The sequence below is a fragment of the Spermophilus citellus genome, assembly GCF_964194105.1.
Source record: "Spermophilus citellus genome assembly, chromosome: 19".
Taxonomy (NCBI): domain Eukaryota; kingdom Metazoa; phylum Chordata; class Mammalia; order Rodentia; family Sciuridae; genus Spermophilus; species Spermophilus citellus.
In genome coordinates, this window is record NC_138201.1 from 20,387,018 (window position 1) to 20,409,087 (window position 22,070).

Consider the following 22,070-nt stretch of genomic DNA (forward strand, 5'->3'; position numbering starts at 1 on the left):
TGGGCCAAGGACCTAAACAGACACTTCTCAGAGGAGGACATACAATCAATCAACAAGTACATGAAAAAATGCTCACCATCGCTAGCAGTCAGAAAAATGCAAATCAAAACCACCCTAAGATATCATCTCACTCCAGTAAGATTGGCAGCCATTAAGAAGTCAAACAACAACAAGTGCTGGCGAAGATGTGGGGAAAAGGGTACACTTGTACATTGTTGGTGGGACTGCAAATTGGTGCAACCAATTTGGAAAGCAGTATAGAGATTTCTTGGAAAGCTGGGAATGGAACCACCATTTGATCCAGCTATTCCCCTTCTGGGTCTATTCCCTAAAGACCTAAAATAGCATGCTACAGGGACACTGCTACATCGATGTTCATAGCAGTACAATTCACAATAGCAAGACTGTGGAAGCAACCTAGATGCCCTTCAATAGACGAATGGATAAAAAAATGTGGCATTTATACACAATGGAGTATTACTCTGCATTAAAAATGACAAAATTATAGAATTTGGAGGGAAATGGATGGCATTAGAGCAGATTATGCTAAGTGAAGCTAGCCAATCCCTAAAAAACAAATGCCAAATGTCCTCTTTGATAAAAGGAGAGTAACTAAGAACAGAGTAGGGAAGAAGAGCATGAGAAGAGGACTAACATTAAACAGGTATGAGAGGTGGGAAGGACAGGGAGAGAGAAGGGAAATTGCTTGGAAATAGAAGGAGACCCTCAGGGTTATACAAAATTATATACAAGAGGAAGTGAGGGGAAAGGGAAAAATAATACAAGGGGGAGAAATGAATTACAGTAGAGGGTGTAAAGAGAGAAGAGGGGAGGGGAGGGAAGGGGAGGGGAGGGGGGATAGTAGAGGATGCAAAAGGCAGCAGAATACAACAGACACTAGTATGGCAATATGTAAATCAGTGGAAGTGTAAATGATGTGACTCTGCAATCTGTATACAGGGTAAAAATGGGAGTTCATAACCCACTTGAATCAAAGTGTGAAATATGATATATCAAGAACTATGTAATGTTTTGAACAACCAATAAAAAAATTTAAAAAAAAAAGAAACACAAATACCTTTTAATTTGGGGTTGCTGTGACAGCTCCTCTGACCTTAAGGGTCCGCAGAAAGAGGGAGAGAGAGAGCACGCGCTGACCCCTTTTATTGAGGAGAAGCTATTCAAATGAGGCAAGGGGTCAGGTTTCAGGGGGCTGAGTCTATCTTCATGATGTCCACTGTCAGCAGGTTGACTGACACCTGGGTAGGCCACACCCAAGGGCACAGTAAGAGGAGGGCACACACACAAGGCACTTCCATTGAAGATTCTATCCTAAACAGGGCAAGGGGTTATATTTCAAAGGAACAGGTGAGCATAGCTTCACCCATGGGGCTGTAGCAAGACACACCCATTTCTGTGACTGAGCACCTCAGCACCCAGCTGGGGAGTGTAACTCAGTTACCTGTAAGGTTGGCCTCCCACAAGGGCTGACATCTCTGGATCAATCTTCAGTCATTTGAACCTCGATTCTGGGTCCTGCATGTCTGATAGCACATTCAGGTACCCCAATAGAATGAGAGGCACTTTCTGGGAAAACAAAAGCATGACTTTTACCCCACATTATCACTGAATCTTATCCTTTCTGTTGTTATGTTTGTAAATCCTTCCACCAAACATGGCTCAAGGGACCTGCTGCAGTGGAAAAAAATGTGTTTTTCAGCTGCAGTGTGACTTTCAGAGTCACAATAAAAAAAATTAAAACAAAACATGATTAAAGTTATTTTGTGGGGCCTTATCCCCCACTTTTTTTATAATTGTAGCTTAATAGATAAATGAGCTCATTCTAAAATGGCTTGACATTGATGCTTCTATGGAATATCTGTTTTATGATGAATACAAAATTAATGGCAAAACTGCTGAAAAGAAAAATTGGTATAAGCTTCTGTATTATCAATTTCTAATTCTAATGCTTCAAAAGTAGCTAGACAGTGAGAAATAACGTGCTGAGTATTTTCTTTTACACAGGCAGTGGCAAAAATAAATCTAGAGTAAGTATCAACAATAACATGAACTTAACACTGTTTGCCAAATTGAGGGATGTGAGTTACATTCATTTGCCATAACTGATTTGGTAATAAACCATGGGATTAACCCCAGTTGGTAAAGATAAAATATGTTTAAAACATTGTGAGATTTGATGAACAATTTGACAAGTTTTTCCCCAGGAATATTAAATTTTTATGTAAAGAAGAAGTATTCTGATGATGTAAAGAATGTGAGGCTTGTGCAAAATCATATAAAGATATTTATTCACAAACAGCAACAAGTTTATCAATCTTATCATTACCTGATGCTAAAGGACTTGGAAGATTAGAATGTGCCCTACTTATATGGCTAATGAAACATGGATAGTGACACATTTGAATTGTCTTTTGTAAGGTCTGAAACAAATTAAATAACTCTTGCGATGGTGTGTTCCCAGTAGATGATGTTTCAATATTTTTTGTAGCAAGAACTGCATGTAAAATATCTGAATAAACATTGATTGATTCGCTCCTTTGCAAAACGAATTAAAGCACAAATGAGAGCTTGAAGTTCTGTTCATTGTGCAGAAGTATAAGATGTCTGTATTATCTCTGTATGACCATGGCTATAGAAACCTTTTCCTGGACTTGATCCATCAGAAAATATTGTTAGTGCTCCAACTATTGGTTAAGCACATAGAATTTGGGGGAAAATAAATGTAGTCACAAGAGCAAACTAAATAATTTTATCATGAAGGTAATGGCTTTCCATTTGACCAGGGAAATTAGCAAAAGCTATCTGCCAATTATTAGAAGACTGCCAAAGCCAATCATTCTCTTGAGTAGAAAAAGTGCCAACAATGATATTAGGCTATGACCCAACTACCTGCAAAACTCATGTCATTCCTTTAATAACTGAGTAAGAAAGCCATGGAAATGAGTTGATGACTTTTGAGGAGAATGAGGTAGGCAAGGCCACTCAATAATTCCCAATTATTGCCATATTGCTCCTGTAGGAGTATGAACATTGGGAAATGTTAGTCAATATACAGGCTCTTGTGGATTAATTCTAGTAAGCTGTGCAGTCTCCATGGCAGATTCAACCTTTCTTATGGCAATCCTTTTTTCTGCCATAAGTTGATGAGAAAGTACAGAAGGATCTCCCTGGGCAATCTGAAACAGAGGACTGAAATCTGCAGTGGCTAATTTTAAACTTGGTCACACCCAATGAATATCACCTAGTAACGTTTAGATGCCATGTGCCCTGGGCAATCCATTGTGCTTGGGGGTGCTGCCGATATTTCCCAAGGTAAAACCTAAATCTCCATGGCCCCATAATGAGAGAAGACCCCCAAGGAATTCATGGGTGACTCCCTGCAACTTAGTCGGGCCCTACCTCAAAATAAAATATAAAAATGGCTGGGGACAGGTCTCAGTTGTAAAGTGCTCCTGGGTAAAACTACCAGTACAAGAAAAAAACAAGCAAACAAATAAAAACAAAAAAGAAAACAGCTGGAGGGCTCTGCACATGTGAGACAAAATCATCTGTAACAGAAATTGTTACATCTCAAGAACATGATATATACTTGTAATTACATAGATTAAATTATATATTAAATATATGCATATTTGTGATAAAAATTAAGATATATAATATATATCAATAAAGTTGACAATCTCACAAACTAAGTTATAAATGTATACATGTCTAAAAACAGTGTTCCAAAATATGTGAAGTGAAAACTATCAGGATTAAAGGGAAAAAAATTTACAAAAAGTTGTGGATAATTTGTGATATCCCACTTTCAAGAAAAAATGAAATGGGGGCTGGGGATGTGGCTCAACTGGCAGTGCGCTCGCCTGGAGTGCGTGCAGCCCGGGTTCGATCCTCAGCACCACATACCAACAAAGATGTTGTGTCCGCCAAGAACTAAAAAATAAATATTAAAAATAAAAAAATTCTCTTCTCTCTCTCTCTCTCTCTCTCTCTCTCTCTATCTATCTATCTTTAAAAAAAAGAAAAGAAAAAATGAAATCACTAGCAAAAATTCATGTAAAACAAACTGACTTGAACAAAAATATAACTACACTAGGTCTACAGGACTATACAGAATATTCTGCCACAAAGAGTAGAATACATATTTTTCTCCACTATGTAGGAAACATGGTACAGGACTTGCCATTTTAAAGCCATAAAAATATCAATAAATTTAAAAGCGCTGAAATAAGGACAATGATCTTTTGTAACTACAATGAAATTAAGTAAAAAAAAACAAAATTTAAAAATTTGCAAACATGTAGCAATTAGACAGTGTACTCTTTAGGAAGAAAAAAAATAAAAAACAGTTTAGGTGGATAAAAATGAAAGCAAACATGCCTGAATTTATGAGGTGCAGCTAAAGTAGCCCTCAGGAGAAAATTCATAACCACAACAGCCTACGTTATAAAAGAAAAACTGCCCATACCAAAACCTAACTTTATGCAGTAACTAGACAAAGAAAAGTAAACTGTAATCAAATTGCACTGGGGATGAATTCTGATAAAGAATAGAGCAAGAATAAAAGAAATATACAAAAGAAAGAATTAAGAAAACATCTGGATTGTTCAAAGGATTTACAAAATTGATTGTTCAATTAACCAAGAAAGAGAGAGAGAGAGAGTACTCAAGTTAATAAATATCAAAAATAAAAGTGAGACCATCAAAACAGACTCCACAAAAAATTTAGAGAATTTTAAGGGCATATTATGAACAACTAAATGTGAACAAATTCCTATAAAACTTCCATCAAAACTGACTTAGACATAGAAAGTCTAAAAAGACTTAATAAGAGATTGAATCAGTAAAAAACACAATAAAAACATCCGTATCAGAGCTGAGCATTGTTGGCGCATGCCTGTATCCCAGTGACTTGGGAGGCTGAGGCAGGAGGATCAAGAGTTCAAAGCCAGCCTCAGCAAAAACAAAGCACTGAGCAACTCAGGGAGATCCTGTCTCTAAATAAAACACAAAATAGGGCTGGGGATGTTGCTCTGTGGTCAAGGGCCCCTGAGTTCAATATGGTACCAAACAACAACAACAAAAATCCTATTAGAAATGTGAAGTGAAACTATCAAACTATATCTAACTCTAAAAGCAGATATATGGCTTTATGTGAATTAAATTCTAATGTCTCTATCAAAGAACTATTTAAATAAAAAAATTCAGTTTTTATGCAGGATATAGCACCAATCAATCATTATAATTTTTGAAGCTGAACAATTAATATTCAAAGCAAAATTATTTAAATTTCCATTTATGGTAGTATCAAACATTAAATTCATAGCAAAAAATTACAAATATGTCTTGTAAGCAGAAAATACTATAGAAAATGTTGAAAAGACTAAGTAGGCATCCATTATTTATTGATAAGATTTAATGTTACTGAAATGGTAAAATGCAAGTTGATTTACATACCAATGTAAACCTTACCAAAATTCCCACATGCCATTTTTGAAAAAGATGGAATGGTAAGCCTAAAGTGAACATAGAAGTTCAGTCAACCTCAAATATGAAATACAGGTTTTCTTCAAGAAAAATATAAAGAACAAAATTGGAAGACTCACCCCAATTTTAAAGCTCAGTATAAAGTTTCAGTTCTAAAGAAAGAGGATCCTGATTCCTCACCCTGTTCAAAATCAATTCAAAAGGGGTAAAAGACCTGACTGTAAAACTACAAAATAAACAAGAGAAAGCAATTTAAGCTCTGGTAAGGACATCAAATGTTTTGGAAATAGTTTCAAAATCAAAAAATGAATAAATAAAATAAAAATGGCATTAAACGAAAACCTGATTTACAGCAAAGAAAAAAAGTGGAATCTCTATAAAATGGGAGAAACTCTTTGCCCAGTATGCATTTGATACAAGCTTCATATTTAGAATACATAAAGAACACAAAAATAATAAAACAAAACAAACAATCAAAAACTAAGTAATGCCATTCAAAAGTAGGCAAATAAAGTAGACAGTTTTCAAAAGAAGAAACAAAAAGTTCCAGTAAACATATAGAAAAATGTTCAATATAATTAGCCTTCAGGAAAATGCAAATCAAAAATACACTGTGGAAGACTGGGGAAATAGCTCAGTTTGTAGAGTGCTTACCTTGCATGCACAAGGCCCTGAACTCAGTCCCACCACCATAAGAAAAAAAATACATGTGGTATCATCTCATCCCAGTCAAAATGGATAACTTAGAAATGTGACAACCACTGAAGTGGATGTGGAGAAAAATCAACACTTATGCATGGGTGTGTGCAAGTAAATTGTGTAGCTCATATAAAAAACTATGCATATTACTCAAAAAACTAACAATAGCTGTGATCATGGCACACAACTAATCCCATATATTTAAGAAGTTAAAGGAGAGGATTACAAGTTTAAGGCCAACTTGTGCAAATTCAAGGTCAAAGAGGGCAAAACCCTGTCTCCAATAAAAAAGAAATATGCTGGAAGCCAGAAATGGTGATAAATGCCTGTAAAGTAGGCAACATAGGAGACTACAGTAGGAGGATCATGAATCTGCTGTGAGGTTAAAGAAACTTAATGTAATGCTCTCTCAAAATAAATTAATAATAATAATAATAATAATAAATAAGGCACTATGATGTAGTCTAATGGTCAAATGTTTGCCAAGCACATGAGGCTTTGGTTAAGTCTTCAGTATCTCAACTAAATAATACTAAAATAGAATTACCTTATGATTCAGGTATCCCACTTGGGGGTATGTAATGAAAACAATAAAACACTCATCTGATAACTGGATGCCCATCTTTAAGGAGGCACTTCCCAGTTGAAATGATATGGAATCGCCTAGGAATTCTGGGAGAGATGGATAAAGAAAATATGGCATACATGTAGGCATACATCCATAAAAATCAAATCCTGCCACCTGCAACCAATTGGGTGAAATTGGAGGGTAGTGTGGTAAAATGAAATAAAACCAGACACAGAAATACAAACACTGCATGCTGTCCCGCATGTGGGGGAGGCTAAACCTGAACTTAGGTTGGTGATTTTTAAAGGTTAAAGAGTGGAAATGGGAAATGAGAAAGGGATTTCATCAGTGGATGTGGCATATGTGTTAAAATACCAAGCAGAGACCCTTTATTATGTATATATAGTACATCTTCACAAAGCTATTTTTAAAATATTACTGTAATCAGTACTGAGTCACACTTTACAAAATGATTAAATGGAATAATATTGCCAGGCATGCTTTTGGATGCTTATACTACCAGCAACTCAGGGGACTGAGGAAGGAGAATTGACAATTTGAGGTCACCCTTGGGAACATAGCAAGATATTGTCTCAAAACCAAAAAAAAAAAAAAAAATGAACTGGGCATATATCTCAGTGGTAGAGTGTTCCTAGATTCAAATTCATTACTGCAAAAAGAAATAAGTAAATGGAATAGAATTTAGAAATATATCCTTATATTTATGGTCGATTATTTTTCAAGGAGAATGCCAAGACATTACAGGAAAAATGTTTTCAAATCATCTGGAACAACTATCCATATAAAACTTGGAACACAATCTCAAACACTATTTCACACTTTTCACAATTAATTTTAAATGGAAGAAAAGTGCAAATATGAGAATTTAAACTACAAGATTCTTAGCAGAAAACATGTAAAAATCTCACGATCCTGCATTGAACAATAGATTCTTAGAAAAGACAATTTTTCTTGGTTTCTTTTTGGTATCAGGGATTGAACCCAGGGGAGCTTAACTACTGAGCAACATTCCCAGCCCTTTTAAAAATTTTACTTAGAGACCAATTGCTAAGTCTGGCTTTGAACATGTGATCCTCCTGCCTCAGCCTCCCAAACTGCTGGGATTATAGGCAGGTGCCAAAAGATACTGCTTATAATGCCACATATTTAGAAAGTATCTACAAGATTTTAGATATGATGTGGCATAATACATTTTGTGAAGGGTAAAGAAATATATATTTATAATTTAGCCAATATGTTTTTTAAACTATAGACTTCATCTAGGCTTCCATATGTACTATTTGAAATTTCACTGTCCCCAATGGGGACTTCTATCTGAAAAACTCCAACCACATTTACCTTGTATAAGTCAAACCTGGACATCCATTTTTCTTAATCTATAGACTTAAATAAAATTGAAATTTCTCAAGAGTAAAGATTATTCCTCTGGAGCCAAATGATCCATAGCATTGTGTGGAATCATATTACCTGAAGGGCTGTAAAAGAAATAATATTAACTAATTAACTTCTGACTCCAAATAACACCTGTACACTTGTTGCTTCTTCATGTACTCATGAATGTATAGTTGAGTCAAAAAAAGAGAAATCTTATAATTTTGTGGGCATATGTTTTTAACAAATTATGAATTATCATGAAAATGGTTCTCATTTTCACGGAACTCACAGAAGTGTCAACAGAGTCAAGATGAAGCCTATTACATTGAGAAATGTCTTTGTTCCTTTAATAATTATTTGTTGGTACTGAAAATTGAACTCTGGGGTGCTTTACCCCTGAGCTACATTTTTAAATTTTATTTTAAAAATTTGCATGTTGAATATTTGAGATATGGCCACCAAAGCTGTCACCATGGAAGCAATTAAAGAAACCAAGGGAACAACTCTCACTATTATGAGTCCAAGGGCACACGTAGATCTCACTAGCTGGGCGTGTATTTGTTGAAAGACTTGAAAAGCAGCATCAGCCTACCATGGCTCTGAAATATTTCCTGGCAATAAGACAAAGAAGGATGGGTGGCTTAGGTGAAAGAAGAGGAGACAGGACTGTAGTTGCAAGTTATGAGCAGCCTTCAGAAGTACCCACTGCCCCTAGAGGGGCCTTTATTTTTAAACATTTTTTACAAGTGTTTTTTCATGTAGTTAATGGATAGCTTCAAAGCTCAAAATTTCTTTGATTTACATAATTTTTAAGAGTTACAATATTTTTAGGTATATATTAATTACCTAAAATATCAAGTACATTGTTTAAAATATTTTCCTGTAACCTTTGCCAATCACGATTAAGCTTTTACATTATCACCTCAATCGATAAGTGCTAGACTACACAACTCGACTACATGTACCTTGACTTATTATTAGCTTTTAATTTTAGAGAGAGAGAATTTTTTTTAATATTTATTTTTCACTTCTCGGCGGACACATCTTTGTTGGTATGTGGTGCTGAGGATCGAATCCGGGTCGCACGCATGCCAGACGAGCGCACTACCGCTTGAGCCACATCCCAGCCCAAGCTTTTAATTTTAAAGCATACGTATAACTATGTCATTAACCTTTCACTTTAAAGCATACCTATGATTATTGGTAAGATTTGTTACTTCTAAAATCCCAATAAAACACTTAAAGTAGTTAAAGCCTATTACTTAAAAGCACTTTTCTGAAGTGCTTCCAAAATGTATGTATATTAACTTTATATTATTCTATTTTTAATTCCAAAGGTAATTTTCTATTTCATATGACCTGTTTAACTGCTTTCTTTAAGAGTTTTTTTAATACTTTTTCAAAATACAACTATTCGTATGTTTTTGTAATCTTTAACAAAAGAGCAGGCTCTTCAGCACAACCCATTTACCATTAATATTAACAATGTGTTTCCCATTTTGATCATGAATTCCTGTGTAAGGCAAAGGTGGGCCTGTTACTGAAGGGAAATGTATGTTGCACAGATTATAGATGAAGAATGTGGGGTTTAGTGCAAATTGTTAAGTTTTTCTCAAGAACCTTGAGATTTGTGAGATTTTCTTCATAAATGTTTGAGGAATAACACTATTGTTTGAATCCTGAGAGATATCAAAACACATCTCCAGGCATGTCTTAATTGTATCTTTAGTCTCATTTTGGGAATTTTCCTGCCATTTCAGCCAACATGTACTTTTATTATTGATTGATGTATACCCCATTTTCCATATTATGAGTATCGTAAACAATACATTTAACCCTCCACATGGTTTCAGTTTCCAAATGGTGTAGCTCTGCCACGACATCTCCCATGCTGTGACCCTATCAGACAGAGGGTGCAGGAACAACTTAACCACCTTATCTAAAAGACACCAGCTATTTTCCATATGACTTCTGTGGAACTTGTGATTGAATCTTGAGTTCCAGCCTATAGTGGGTCAATTAATTGTCACTGGATAACAAGTCATTCTAGAACGTATTGGCTCACTCGAACCTTGAGCCAAATCCCCAGCAGTATTTTGTATTTTATTTAAAGAAAGAGGTTTCACTGATTTGCTTAGCACTTCTCCCTTGCTGAAGCTGGCATGGAACTCATGATCCTTCTGCTTCAGCCTTCCAGAACCCTGGGATTACAGGAGTGCACCACTGCACTCAGCTCTGTTCACAATTTTAATGCCAGCATTCCCTCTTTGCCTTATCAACTATTTTTATGCTATATTTCTTATAGATGCAGTATTTCTAATTTTTCCTCCCAGAACTGAATGACAGTTTATAGATTTTGCTTTCTCTTTGTGAGCATTTCACATGACAAAAAAGCAGACACAATGATGTGATGTGAAGAAAGAAAAAGGTGACACTTTAAACAGAGAGAATGTGTCCTCTCTGTAAAGAGAAGAGCATGGCTCTCTTTCTCTCCAATTTTATTAGAGATCTAAAAAGAGATTCTAAAGAATCCTGCCCAGGTACACGTCTTGACTTTGGACTGACAGCAGGATAATATCAAACTCTCAAGTATCCAGTGCCATGAAAACTTGAGGTTAATTAGCCTCATGTTCATGATTTATAATTGAGTTCTTAATCATAAACTCTTTCAGATTTTATGGTTAGTAGGAATTATCTTTATTTCCCTGAGGCCAGAATCTGGTCTTTAACAAGATCACAAAAGTCTCCCCTTTAGTGTAAGTTGTGTTACTCTTACAAAAATTATTTTGAAACTGCATTTCTCCTGCAGGTAATAGTTTGTTAAAGAATGTAACACATCCTGTCCAGTTAATCCAGAAAGGGTGCAAGTAAATTGCTTCTTGGAAGATAAAGCATAGGGTCAATGTGTTGAGCCTATGTATTTATTTATTATGCTGTGTGTTGAAATCAGAGCTAGTCGACCACTGAGCTACATCACCAGGTCCTTTTTTATATTTTATTTACAGACAAGATCTCATTGATTTGCTTAGTGCCTGGCTGATACGTTGCTGAGACTGGCTCTAAATTCATGATTCTCCTGTCTCACCCTCCCAAGCTGCTGGGAATACAGGTATGTGGCACTATGCCCAACCTACCATTTACCTTAAAAGTACTTCAGGTCTTTTACCAGGTTCTGTGAAAATTATTACAATGAAAATATAAATGTAGTCTTCTGTGATCTACTGACTCCAATTTTTTTAGATACATACCCAGAATTACTACTACTGAATCATATGACATTTTTATTTTAACTTATTGAAGAACCTTAATACCATTTTCAAAAATAGATTTATTCAATTTATATTCTCACCAGCATTTTTACAGGTGAATCTTTATATCCATGCTCATATGCTCTGGAGTACCTACTATCTTTCAGATTTTTATTTTTTACTTCTAAATATGTTACTTATTTATTTACAAGTCATAGATAGACAAATAACTTTTATTTATTTGTTTTTATGTGCTTCTGATGCTTGAACACAGTGCCTCCCATGTGCTAGGGAAGCACTCTATAACTGAGCCAGAACCCCAGCCCCTATCTTTCAGATTTTTATCATAGGCATTCTGACAAGACTGCATAGGGTGAAGGAAAGTTTTCATTTGATGCATTAAATTTCTGAGGCAAGTGTGTTATATTCCAGGCTGTCAAGTAGCTAGAAGAAGAGTGTACTGTATTTTCTGTGGTGAAACAGGAATCTGTGGTTTCTAACACATTTTTAACAGGACTGCTGCAAATTTTAGTTTTTGGAAGCAGTTACAAACAACGCAAATCCAACTATTTGTAATGAATGAATATTTGCACATGCTCAGTCTCTGTTGCTTATAGAAATTGGATGTTTAGGATATACTCCCTGGAACAGAAGTCACTAAGTTTAGATGCTCAGTACATAAAGAAACTACTTCTGAAAACAACTGGAAGGCCTGGAATTATTACTGGGGTGAACAAGAGTAGGTCAGGGCTCAGAAAGTGCTCAAATATTATTGAGTCTATCAGTAGTTTGTTTAATTTTCCCCTTTGGTACCTATAATTGAGTTGAGAGAGAAGCAATTCTTCCAGCAACAGAAGTTAGCAAAACTACTGGAACTTAGGCCTAGTGCAGATGACTAGAGACTTTCTCTAGAAACTTCCAGATGACTGGGAGCAAAAAGTAACAATTAGCATTTTGAAAATCATTCTCAGAAAACACCATAAAGAGTAGCAGAAAAATCTGAGGGGTTCACAATTCGGAATTCATTTTTTAATTTGTTGATCATTTTATTATGGAGTCACTAGAGTTCCTTTTATACTCTGAATACTATAGATAATTAAATATGTAATGTAAAATATTTTCTCCTGCTCAGCAACTTGTTGTTTTAAAAAATATTTTCACATGTATGTCCTCTCAGCAGCTACATCAATGTTTATAGCAGCTCAATTTGCAATAGCTAGACTATGGACCAACTTAGATGGTTCTTGAAAGATGAATGGATAAAGAAAATGTGGTATATATAATCAATGGAATATTAGTCAGGTTGAAAGTAGGCTAAAATTATGGCATTTTCTTCAAAAGGTTGGAGTTGGAGAATATCATGCTAAGTGAAATAAGCCAGTCTCGCAAAACCAAAGACAAATGTTTTCTCTATTATGCTGATGCTAATTCAGGAGGGAGGGGGCAATGGGGAAGAATCGCTTTACCTTACATTAGGTTGAGGGAAGTGATGGGAGGGAGGGGAGAGGGATGTGGGAATAGGAAAGATAGTAGTAGATTGAAACAGACATCATTACTGTATGTATATATTTGACTACATGACTAATATGATTCTGCAACATGGACACTCAGAAAAATGAGAAATGATATCCCATCCAAGTATGATATACCACAGTATATATATGTGCATTCTACTGTCATGGGGATGAAAGAGGGTCTGGGGATGTGGCTTAGTGGTTAAGAACCCCTTGTACTATAATGAGTGAGAGAGAAAATAGGGAAGACAAATCAGAAGGCAGGATGGATCCACACAATTCCAACAAGTTTCCCATAATCCCTACCCTCATTACCAAGTACTTAGGGTCTGTGTGGTATTGGTCCATCTGTGAAAATTTGAAAAAAAAGTATTTTTTCTTATGATCTGGAGACATAGAAATGGACTTGCAAATTTCTACCAGGCCTGGTAGAATGGGTTGGAAACAGTAGTCACATCCTATAGAATTCCAAAGTCGTCACTTTAATTGAACCACTTCAGCTGAGTTCCCAGCAAATGGGACTGCCATTGGGGTAACGGTTCAGAGACCACATTGCTCCAGTTTTAGATGACTGTGAGGTCAGCCTGGGCAACAGAGTCCACCACTGTCTCAAGAAAGAAAAAAGAGGGGGAGCCTTGGTGAGGGTGTAGCTCAGTGGTAAAGCAGCCTTGGGTTCAATCCCCTGTGGAGACCAGTGACAGTGATTGGGAGACAAGTGTCTGAGATGGAGGTCTCTAATGACGTCATGGCAGGGACATGCTTTGTGACTGGAAAAGTTTCTATGCAAAAGTATAGGATGACTGGTTGCTATGGCAATGCTCTCCATGGGGGAGACTCTGTTGTGGGAGACTTTTCAGCTTTGACCTCATTCTCAGGCACAAAGTTCCTTGCTAAATCAACCACAATATTTCACCAGTTCCGCTGCTTTAAATGATGCTTTAAAGTAACTTTAAAGGATGGACTTTCTTGAGAGCTGCACACTGCTATAACATTGCACATTCCAACTATAGAATGTAACGGAGGAAATAGCTGCATACTGTTCCTAACTGTGTAACTTTCATAAATACAAAGAATAATGCTTGCATAGTCTTTAATATGATCAATTAAAGATATACAATAAAGATTGCTGGGGTAATTATTTTTTTCTTTTCTTTTAGAGAGAGATAATTTTCAACATTTGTCCATTTATATTTTTAGGTTTTGGTGGATACAACAGCTTGTATTTTATTTATATGTGGTGCTGAGGATCAAACCTAGGGCCCCACGAATGTGAGGTGAGCGGGCTACCACTTGAGCCACATCCCCAGCCCCCCTGGCATAATTCTTTAGACCTGCTGCTCCATCATAGAGCAGTGCTCCACCCGATCCCAGATGTTGTATCTTCTGCATGTGTGACTCTTTATTTCTTCCAATGTCCCATCAAACCTTGCCAGAACCTCCTAGTTTGGCCACTTGTCACAGAAATCCCCAGTAGCAAAAATAATAAACACCATCAATCTCTAATCACTTCATGTTTTTTGATATGTTAAAACAAGGTATATGGAAACTAAAAATTCCTATAAAATCTGATGTGCTCCTCAGAATATTTAATAGTCTAACATTTTCTAATTCATGAAATATGGAAAAATCAGAGTTCTAACTGGGCATCCTGAAATGTTTAAACACAGTCACTGATAATCACAGAGGAAAAAATAAAACACCAACTACAGAAACGCAGATATTCTCTATCTCAGCATTTGCCTTGGGTAGACTACTGCTACTTTGATGATCTGGTCCAGTCTGTAAGTATCCATACCCAATACCAAATATAATGAAAATTACTAATCCTATGTGATCAACAACTGGTGTATATTTTGGCCTCAGAATTGGCTAATATTTTCGGTTTTCTCTATTTCAATAGCATTCTAATGCAAATTGTCCTCATCACTAACAGGACCAAATAAATTTTCAGACTACTCATGAGCTTTTCACAAATGACCTGAGCAGAGAATCACAGCATCAGGTTTTTGCAGGAGCACATCGTAAATTGCTGACATCCTCCTCCAAGGTTGCTTGACACACTCCTTGAAGACAAGAAAATCTGACACCTTTTAGGCTGCCCTGGACCATGTGGCAATGTGTTCTTCACTTATCAGTTTCACTTGAGCTCCCCAATGACATCATCTATAAATCAGAGACCTCCATATGGAATTCCTCCACCAAAAGGCTCTGAAAACACAGGCACGTTTGGCATCTTCATAGACTCCTGCAAAATAGAAGCTTTCACAAACTCTTTATGATAAGGACATTATGGCCACTTGTGATGACTACCAATTACAGAGGGTTCCCAGAGCAGGAAACTGCTCCTCATGGACCTTCCTTTTTAAAACTATACACTTGATTTTTATTGAATTGGTGAATTTTACAGAGTTTCTGAATTAATAAACCATACCTGAGAATCCAAAGAAGAAAACAATATAATGGACAACCCCATCCACCCATCATATGGTTTATTAAAACTTGGTTTCTAATGCATTTTTCTTGGGGATACTGGGAATTGAACTCAGTGGCACTCAACCACTCAGCCACCTCCCAGTCTTCTTTTTTATTTATTATTTGAGTCACTTCTTAGAGACAGGGTCTCACTGAGTTCTTTACTCCTTGTTATCCAGGGACGCCACCTTTCAAATCACAACCCTTGAGCTAAGGTTGTGGCTCAGTGGTTGACAATGTGCCTAGCATGTGGGAGGCACTGGATTTCACTCTTAGGACAAAAAAAAAATTAGTATATATATAATTTTTAAAAAAATGAAAAGATGGGCTGGGGATGTGGCTCAAATGGTAGCGTGCTCAACTGGCATGCGTGGGGTGCTGGGTTCAATCCTCAGCACCACATAAAAATAAAATAAAGATGTTGTGTCCACTGAAAACTAAAAAATAAATATTAAAAAATTCTTTCTCTTTAAAAAAAAGTGAAAAAAGTAACAATCCTCCTGCCTCAGAATCTTGAGCCACAGGTATTTCAGGTGTATGCCCCAGCACCTGGGGATTCTTAAGAATTTTGAAAATTTCAGAGTCTTTCATAAAATTTCAACAACAGTGGAATCTAAGCCTGCTGCAAGCCTTTAAAACTTCTAGTACACTGTACCATTAAATAAACCTCTCCATGTTTATCTCAGTTTGTTCCACGTAAACATCACACTACAAAAGTTTGAGAAAATGCATACATGTAGGAAAATATGTAGTTCAAGGTCCAAGAGGTTACGTGTTATTATGTTTGGCCCCCAAATTATGTCTTTGGTATGACAAAGAATATTTTAATTCTCATTTAATCATTGTACATTCTCACTATTTGCTCAGCTACAAACCCAAATACATCAGAAGGTAGCCATCCACCTGCCAGCTCACATGACAACACTACTGTACAACAGGGACAGGCAGGTCCTGTCAGGAGATTCTGTAGCCCTCTTAAAGTCTGATTCCTACACTGATGTACTCACCAAGACTGAACTCCTACAAACAATGCCCACACCCCAGGACAGCTGCATTCACTCCAGTCCCTCACACTGCCCAGGAACAAGCCTGCAACTACTGCCTTTGGCAAATGGATTTATTACAAAGAAGTCCAGACTGCGTCAAGTGCACACACACCTCTATTCAATATTTCTTCTAAATCAAAGATGTAAAACTAGGAAATTGCCACACTGACTCATTGGCTGCAAAGAAAGTTTTTGGAAATCCTGGGAAGCGTTCAAAACTATCTTTTAAAGATGAAGTTTTACTGGATGGCTTATGCTGTATATATCAAAAACACAAGGGCCACAGCACACTCTTTTGGCCTTGCTCTCCAAATGAACACCGAGACACAGCAAAAGGCTGGAACAGAGATAGCAGTGACAATCAACCCATCTTTGGCATGTTGGCAAACTTCAATATTTGGACACAAGTATGTAAGGAACTCTTACCAATCATCACACAAGATCCATGACACCTGAATAGCTTGTGGGTGAGGTTTTGCTCAGGAGGCTTTGAATACTTAGGACAAGTAACTGAATCCTTCAACCTGAGCAGAAACAGCCCTCTCCACAGCAAGTACTGCACAATATCATCTGGTTGGAGGCTGTAGCTTTATTACTGATGTAGGGCACATGAGGCTAGACACCCAAGGAATGTTCCAGGAGCACATTGATTAGCTGCAGGGTTCTGAGGGGTATCACTTAAAATTTTTTGGATCACTGCTTGGAATTTCATTGATCTTTATTTACATCCAGTGGGACAGAGATGGAGGTTTATATTTTTTGTAGGGGTATACATAAAGGTGTTTTTGTTGTTGATGTTGTTGTTGTTTTGATTAGTTCATAGAAAGTGCTTTGTGTACCAATTGTAAGATTGCTCAGAGGTCTTCCAAGCTTTGCCACAAAAGCAGAAGTCTGTGTTATAACCCACATTGAGATCTTTGCAAAATCTTTTCCTGACATTCTGTTGAAAGAAAATTATGGTGAAGGTCTCTTGAGAAGCTTATTTAAGATTATTTGGTGGAGAAGGGAGTGCCACTATATTAGGACATCAGACTGGGATGCTCCTTACCAAGCCTTTGGTCATGTAGTGTGTATTAAGAAAACCATCACACAATTTTTTCCAGGGCTACTGAGGTACTCTAAAACACAAAGAGAAATCAAGCCTGGGTTTTCTGGCATATTCCACCTAAGTATTATTCATGGGGAGAAAACCTAAGTTGGATGTAGTTTTTTTAAAAAAAATTCACTGGTATAAAAGACCTGTAAGAAGGAAGAGATCAGCTGCAATTTTGGAGGAAACACCTGCAGAGCTACATCTGCTGATGTGGTTATCAGTGGGGTCCACACTCACAGCTGCAGCAAACTCACCACCTGAGCTATGCAGCATTCAGTGCTAGAATGCCTGCCTAGCATGCACAAGGCAGGATTCGGTCCCCAGAACTGGGAAAAGAAAAGAGAAAGCAACTCAAGTAGAGGGCAAAATATATTTTGAGAAAGTGCCTCTCTCAACAATATACACAAATGACATTGTTTTATAATTCTCTTTAATGTGCCTACATACAGCACAATACATGAGCCTTAGAACAAGCACAAGTGACAAGAGTGGTGGTCCCAGAGTCATCAACAGATCAATAAGCAATCAAGGAAAAGGAAGAGGCCAGCTGCAGGGTACACAGACACATCCCTATGGTCCCAGCTGCCAGCCTCACCCTATCTCAAAAAATAACAATTAAAAGGACTGTGGAGAAACTCAGTGGTAGAGCACTCCTGGGTGAAATCTGAACAAAGAAAGAAAGGAAAAAAGTTCAGAAGAGCCATTTCACCAATCTGTACCAAAGGCTGGAGTAGAGAGGCCTAAACTAACATACACAATATGTAATGAAACATTAGACACAAAAGACTTAAAATACGGGAAAATAGAATCTAACAGTAAGAGAAATTTAACCCAGAAAAACACGTTGCTTTCAAATCTTCATGCTGATGCAATGCTCCTCTCCAACCCAGGGTGCAGTTTTGTTACCTCTGAATACACAAAAAAAAAAAAAAAGAAAGAAAGAAAGAAAAGAAATGAAAGCACACACTATTTTCACACACCTACAGTGGTTATCTCAAAATAAATAAAAATGAAATAAAATAAAATTTTCCTCAAGTCTGAACAAGTTCAAATGCATCTGAAACAAGCAAAGTTCTCACCACATTTCTACATACAGGGCTCTTCTCCAGTGTGATTTCTTAAATGCTGTTCAAAGGGACCTGCAAAGTTGAAAGTGTTACTGCAATTTTTAAAGATAGAAAAAGGATTTTCACAGATGTGAATTCTTTTATGCCTTTGGAGAAAACTCTGAAAGCTGAATACTGCCCCACAAGGCTTATCCTCAGATTTTCTACAGTATGAGTCCTTTCATACAACTGAACAAAACTAGAACAGCTGAACCCTTTATATTTCTTACTTGCATAGGATTTATTCTTTTTATTCCAAAACAATATTCCCAGTCCTTAGGGAAAAAAAATTAGAAAACTAGAAGATCTCCCACATTTCTCACATTCACAGGGCTTCTCTGCATGAGTGTTTTCATATATAAGAAAGGAAACGAAGCTGACAGAATGTAGCAAATCCCCCAAATTCAGAGGCTTTGTTTTTCAATGTGAGTGAAATGGCTTTGAAGGCAACAGGGAAAATGGAATGATTTGTGATATTTTTCACATTTAAAGTGTTACTCAGCTGGATGTGGTGGTGTATGCCTGTAATTCCTGAGACTCGAGAGGCTGATTCTGAAGAATCAATGTTGGAGGCTAGCCTCAGCACCTTAGGAAGACCCTAAGAAACTCAGCAAGTCCCTGTCTCAAAATAAAAAGTGAAAAGGAACTGGAATGTAGCTCAGTGGTAGAGCACCACCAGACTAAATCCCCAGTGGATCGATTGATTGATCGATCTCTCTCTCACACACACATACATACATACACACACACAAACACACACACACACACACACACACACACACACACACACACATTTTCAGCAGTGTGAGCCTCTCTTGTCTTTGAGGATGATATGAAATCTGATTTACCATATTTCACATTCAAAGGATTTTTCTCCAGTAATCTTCCTACATGTATATGTGTGAAACAGTAATAACAGAAGAGTTTACCAATTGTTTTCATGCATACAACTTCTATGCAGTATGTGTTCTTTCATGTGTGTGAAGCCGACAAGATGTGGCAAAGGCTTCTCCACGTTGTTGACATTCATTGGGCATCTCTCCAATATACATTCTTCCATGTATGTGAAGGTCACTGGATCTAGCAAAGGCTTTGCCACACTGCCTACATTCTTAGGGCTTCTCTCCAGTATGAGTGTGTTTATGCATCCGAAGGTAAAAGGCAGTAGTGTAGGCTTTTCCACATTGTTGACATTCATAAGGCTTCTCTCCAGTATGAGTTTGTTCATGTGACTGAAGGTAAGAGGACTGAGTGAAGGCTTTTCAACATTGTTTGCACTCATAGGGCTTCTCTCCAGTATGTGTTCTTCCATGTTTATGAAGCTGATGGGATGCAGCAAAGGCTTTGCCACATTGTTTGCATACATAAAGCTTCTCTCCAGTATGAGTTCTTTCATGTCTGCGAAGGTCACAAGATCTACGAAAGGCTTTGCCACACTCCTTACATACATAGGGCTTCTCTCCACTATGAGTTCTTTTATGTTTGTGAAGGTCACCAGATCCAGCAAAGGCTTTGCCACACTGCTTACATTCATAGGGCTTCTCTCCAGTATGCACTCTTCCATGTATTTGAAGTTCACTGGATCGAGCAAAGGCTTTGCCACACTGCTTACATTCATACGGCTTCTCTCCAGTATGCACTATTCCATGTACTTGAAGTTTACTAGATGTAGCAAAGGCTTTGCCACACTGCTTACAATCATAGGGCTTCTCTCCAGTATGAGTTTGTTCATGTGAGTGAAGGTGAGAGGACCGAGTGAAGGCTTTCCCACACTGCTTACATTCATAGGGCCTCTCTCCAGTATGAGTTCGTTTATGTCTCTGAAGGTAATAGGCAGCAGTAAAGGCTTTTCCACATTGTTCACATTCATAGGGCTTTTCTCCGGTATGCGTTCTTCCATGTATACGAAGATAACGGGATGAAGCAAATGTTTTTCCACATTGTTGACATCCAAAGGGTTTCTTTCTAGTATGTGTTCTTCCATGAATCTGAAGGCAACTAGATCTAGCAAAGGCTTTTCCACACTGCTTACATTCATAGGGCTTCTCTCCAGTGTGTGCTCTTCCATGAATCCGAAGGTGACTAGATCTAGCAAAGGCTTTTCCACACTGCTTACATTCATAGGGCTTCTCTCCAGTGTGTGTCCTTCCATGAATCCGAAGGTAACTAGAACTAGCAAAGGCTTTTCCACACTGCTTACATTCATAAGGCTTCTCTCCAGTATGTGTTCTTCCATGTGCATGAAGCAGATGGGATGCAGCAAAGTCTTTTCCACATTGTTTGCATTCATAAGGCTTCTCTCCAGTATGTGTTCTTCCGTGTGCATGAAGCAGATGGGATGCAGCAAAGGCTTTTCCACATTGTTTGCATTCATAAGGCTTCTCTCCAGTATGTATTCTTACATGTGTATGAAGCGGACGGGATGTAGCAAAGGCTTTTCCACACTGCTTACATACATAGGGCTTCTCTCCAGTATGAGTTCTTCCATGTGTGCGAAGGTCACAAGATCTAGCAAAGGCTTTTCCACACTGCTTACATACATAGGGCTTTTCTCCCGTATGAGTTCTTCCATGTGTGTGAAGGTCACCAGATCTAGCAAAGGCTTTTCCACATTGTTGACATTCATAGGGCTTCTCTCCAGTGTGTATTCTTCCATGTCTGTTAAGCATATAGGATGCAGCAAAGGCTTTTCCACATTCTTTGCATTCATAGGGCTTCTCTCCAGTATGTATTCTTCCATGTTTGTGAAGCTGACGAGATGTAGCAAAGGCTTTGCCACACTGCTTACATTCATAGGGCTTCTCTCCAGTGTGAGTTCTTTCATGTATGTGAAGGTCACCAGATCTAGCAAAGGCGTTACCACACTGCTTACATTCATATGGCTTCTCTCCAGTATGTGTTTTCTGATGTATTCTAAGTAATCTGGGATAAGCAAAGTCTTTCCCACATACCTTACATTTGAAATGTGCATTCCCTGTGTGTGTGATCCTGTGCTTTGGAAGACTTGTGTGTGAAATAAAGGTTCGACCATCTTGTTTACATTCATAGAGTTTCTCTCCAGAATGAGTTCTTTCATGTCTTCTAAATAAAGAGGAGAAATGAAAGGCTTTCCCACATACCTCACATTGAAAAGGTTTACCTCCACTGTGTGTTATCATGTGTCTTTGAACACCTGGGAGAGAAGAAGAGGCTTCACCACATTGTTGACATTCATAGGGTTGCTCCCCAGTATGGGTTTCTTCATGTGTTTGAATGTCATTGGAACAACTGATGACTTTCCCACATACTGTACTTTCACATGGTCTATCTCCAGTTTGTAACAACATTTGTGTGTGAACACTTCTGAGAGAAACCAGAGATTTCCTATATTGTTTAAATGCACATGGCTTCTCTTCACATTCTTCATGCTTATAGTATTTGT

The 22,070-nt window shown here is 37.5% G+C and overlaps 1 protein-coding gene and 1 long non-coding RNA gene across 2 annotated transcripts in view; both read right to left on the bottom strand.

Moving 5' to 3' along the window:
• LOC308638648 overlaps positions 1–22,070 on the bottom strand; it is a 74,235-nt gene that overhangs the window by 51,230 nt on the left and 935 nt on the right. The window lies entirely within an intron of this gene.
• LOC308638604 (uncharacterized protein) lies at positions 16,702–21,817 on the bottom strand (the record flags this gene model as incomplete). The annotated part of the gene is made up of 2 exons (XM_081276228.1): positions 20,682–21,817; positions 16,702–16,706 (listed from the first exon to the last, which is right to left on the bottom strand). The coding sequence occupies exons 1-2, from the start codon at positions 21,805–21,807 to the stop codon at positions 16,702–16,704; spliced, it is 1,131 nt and encodes a 376-aa protein (XP_081132354.1). The 5' UTR covers positions 21,808–21,817.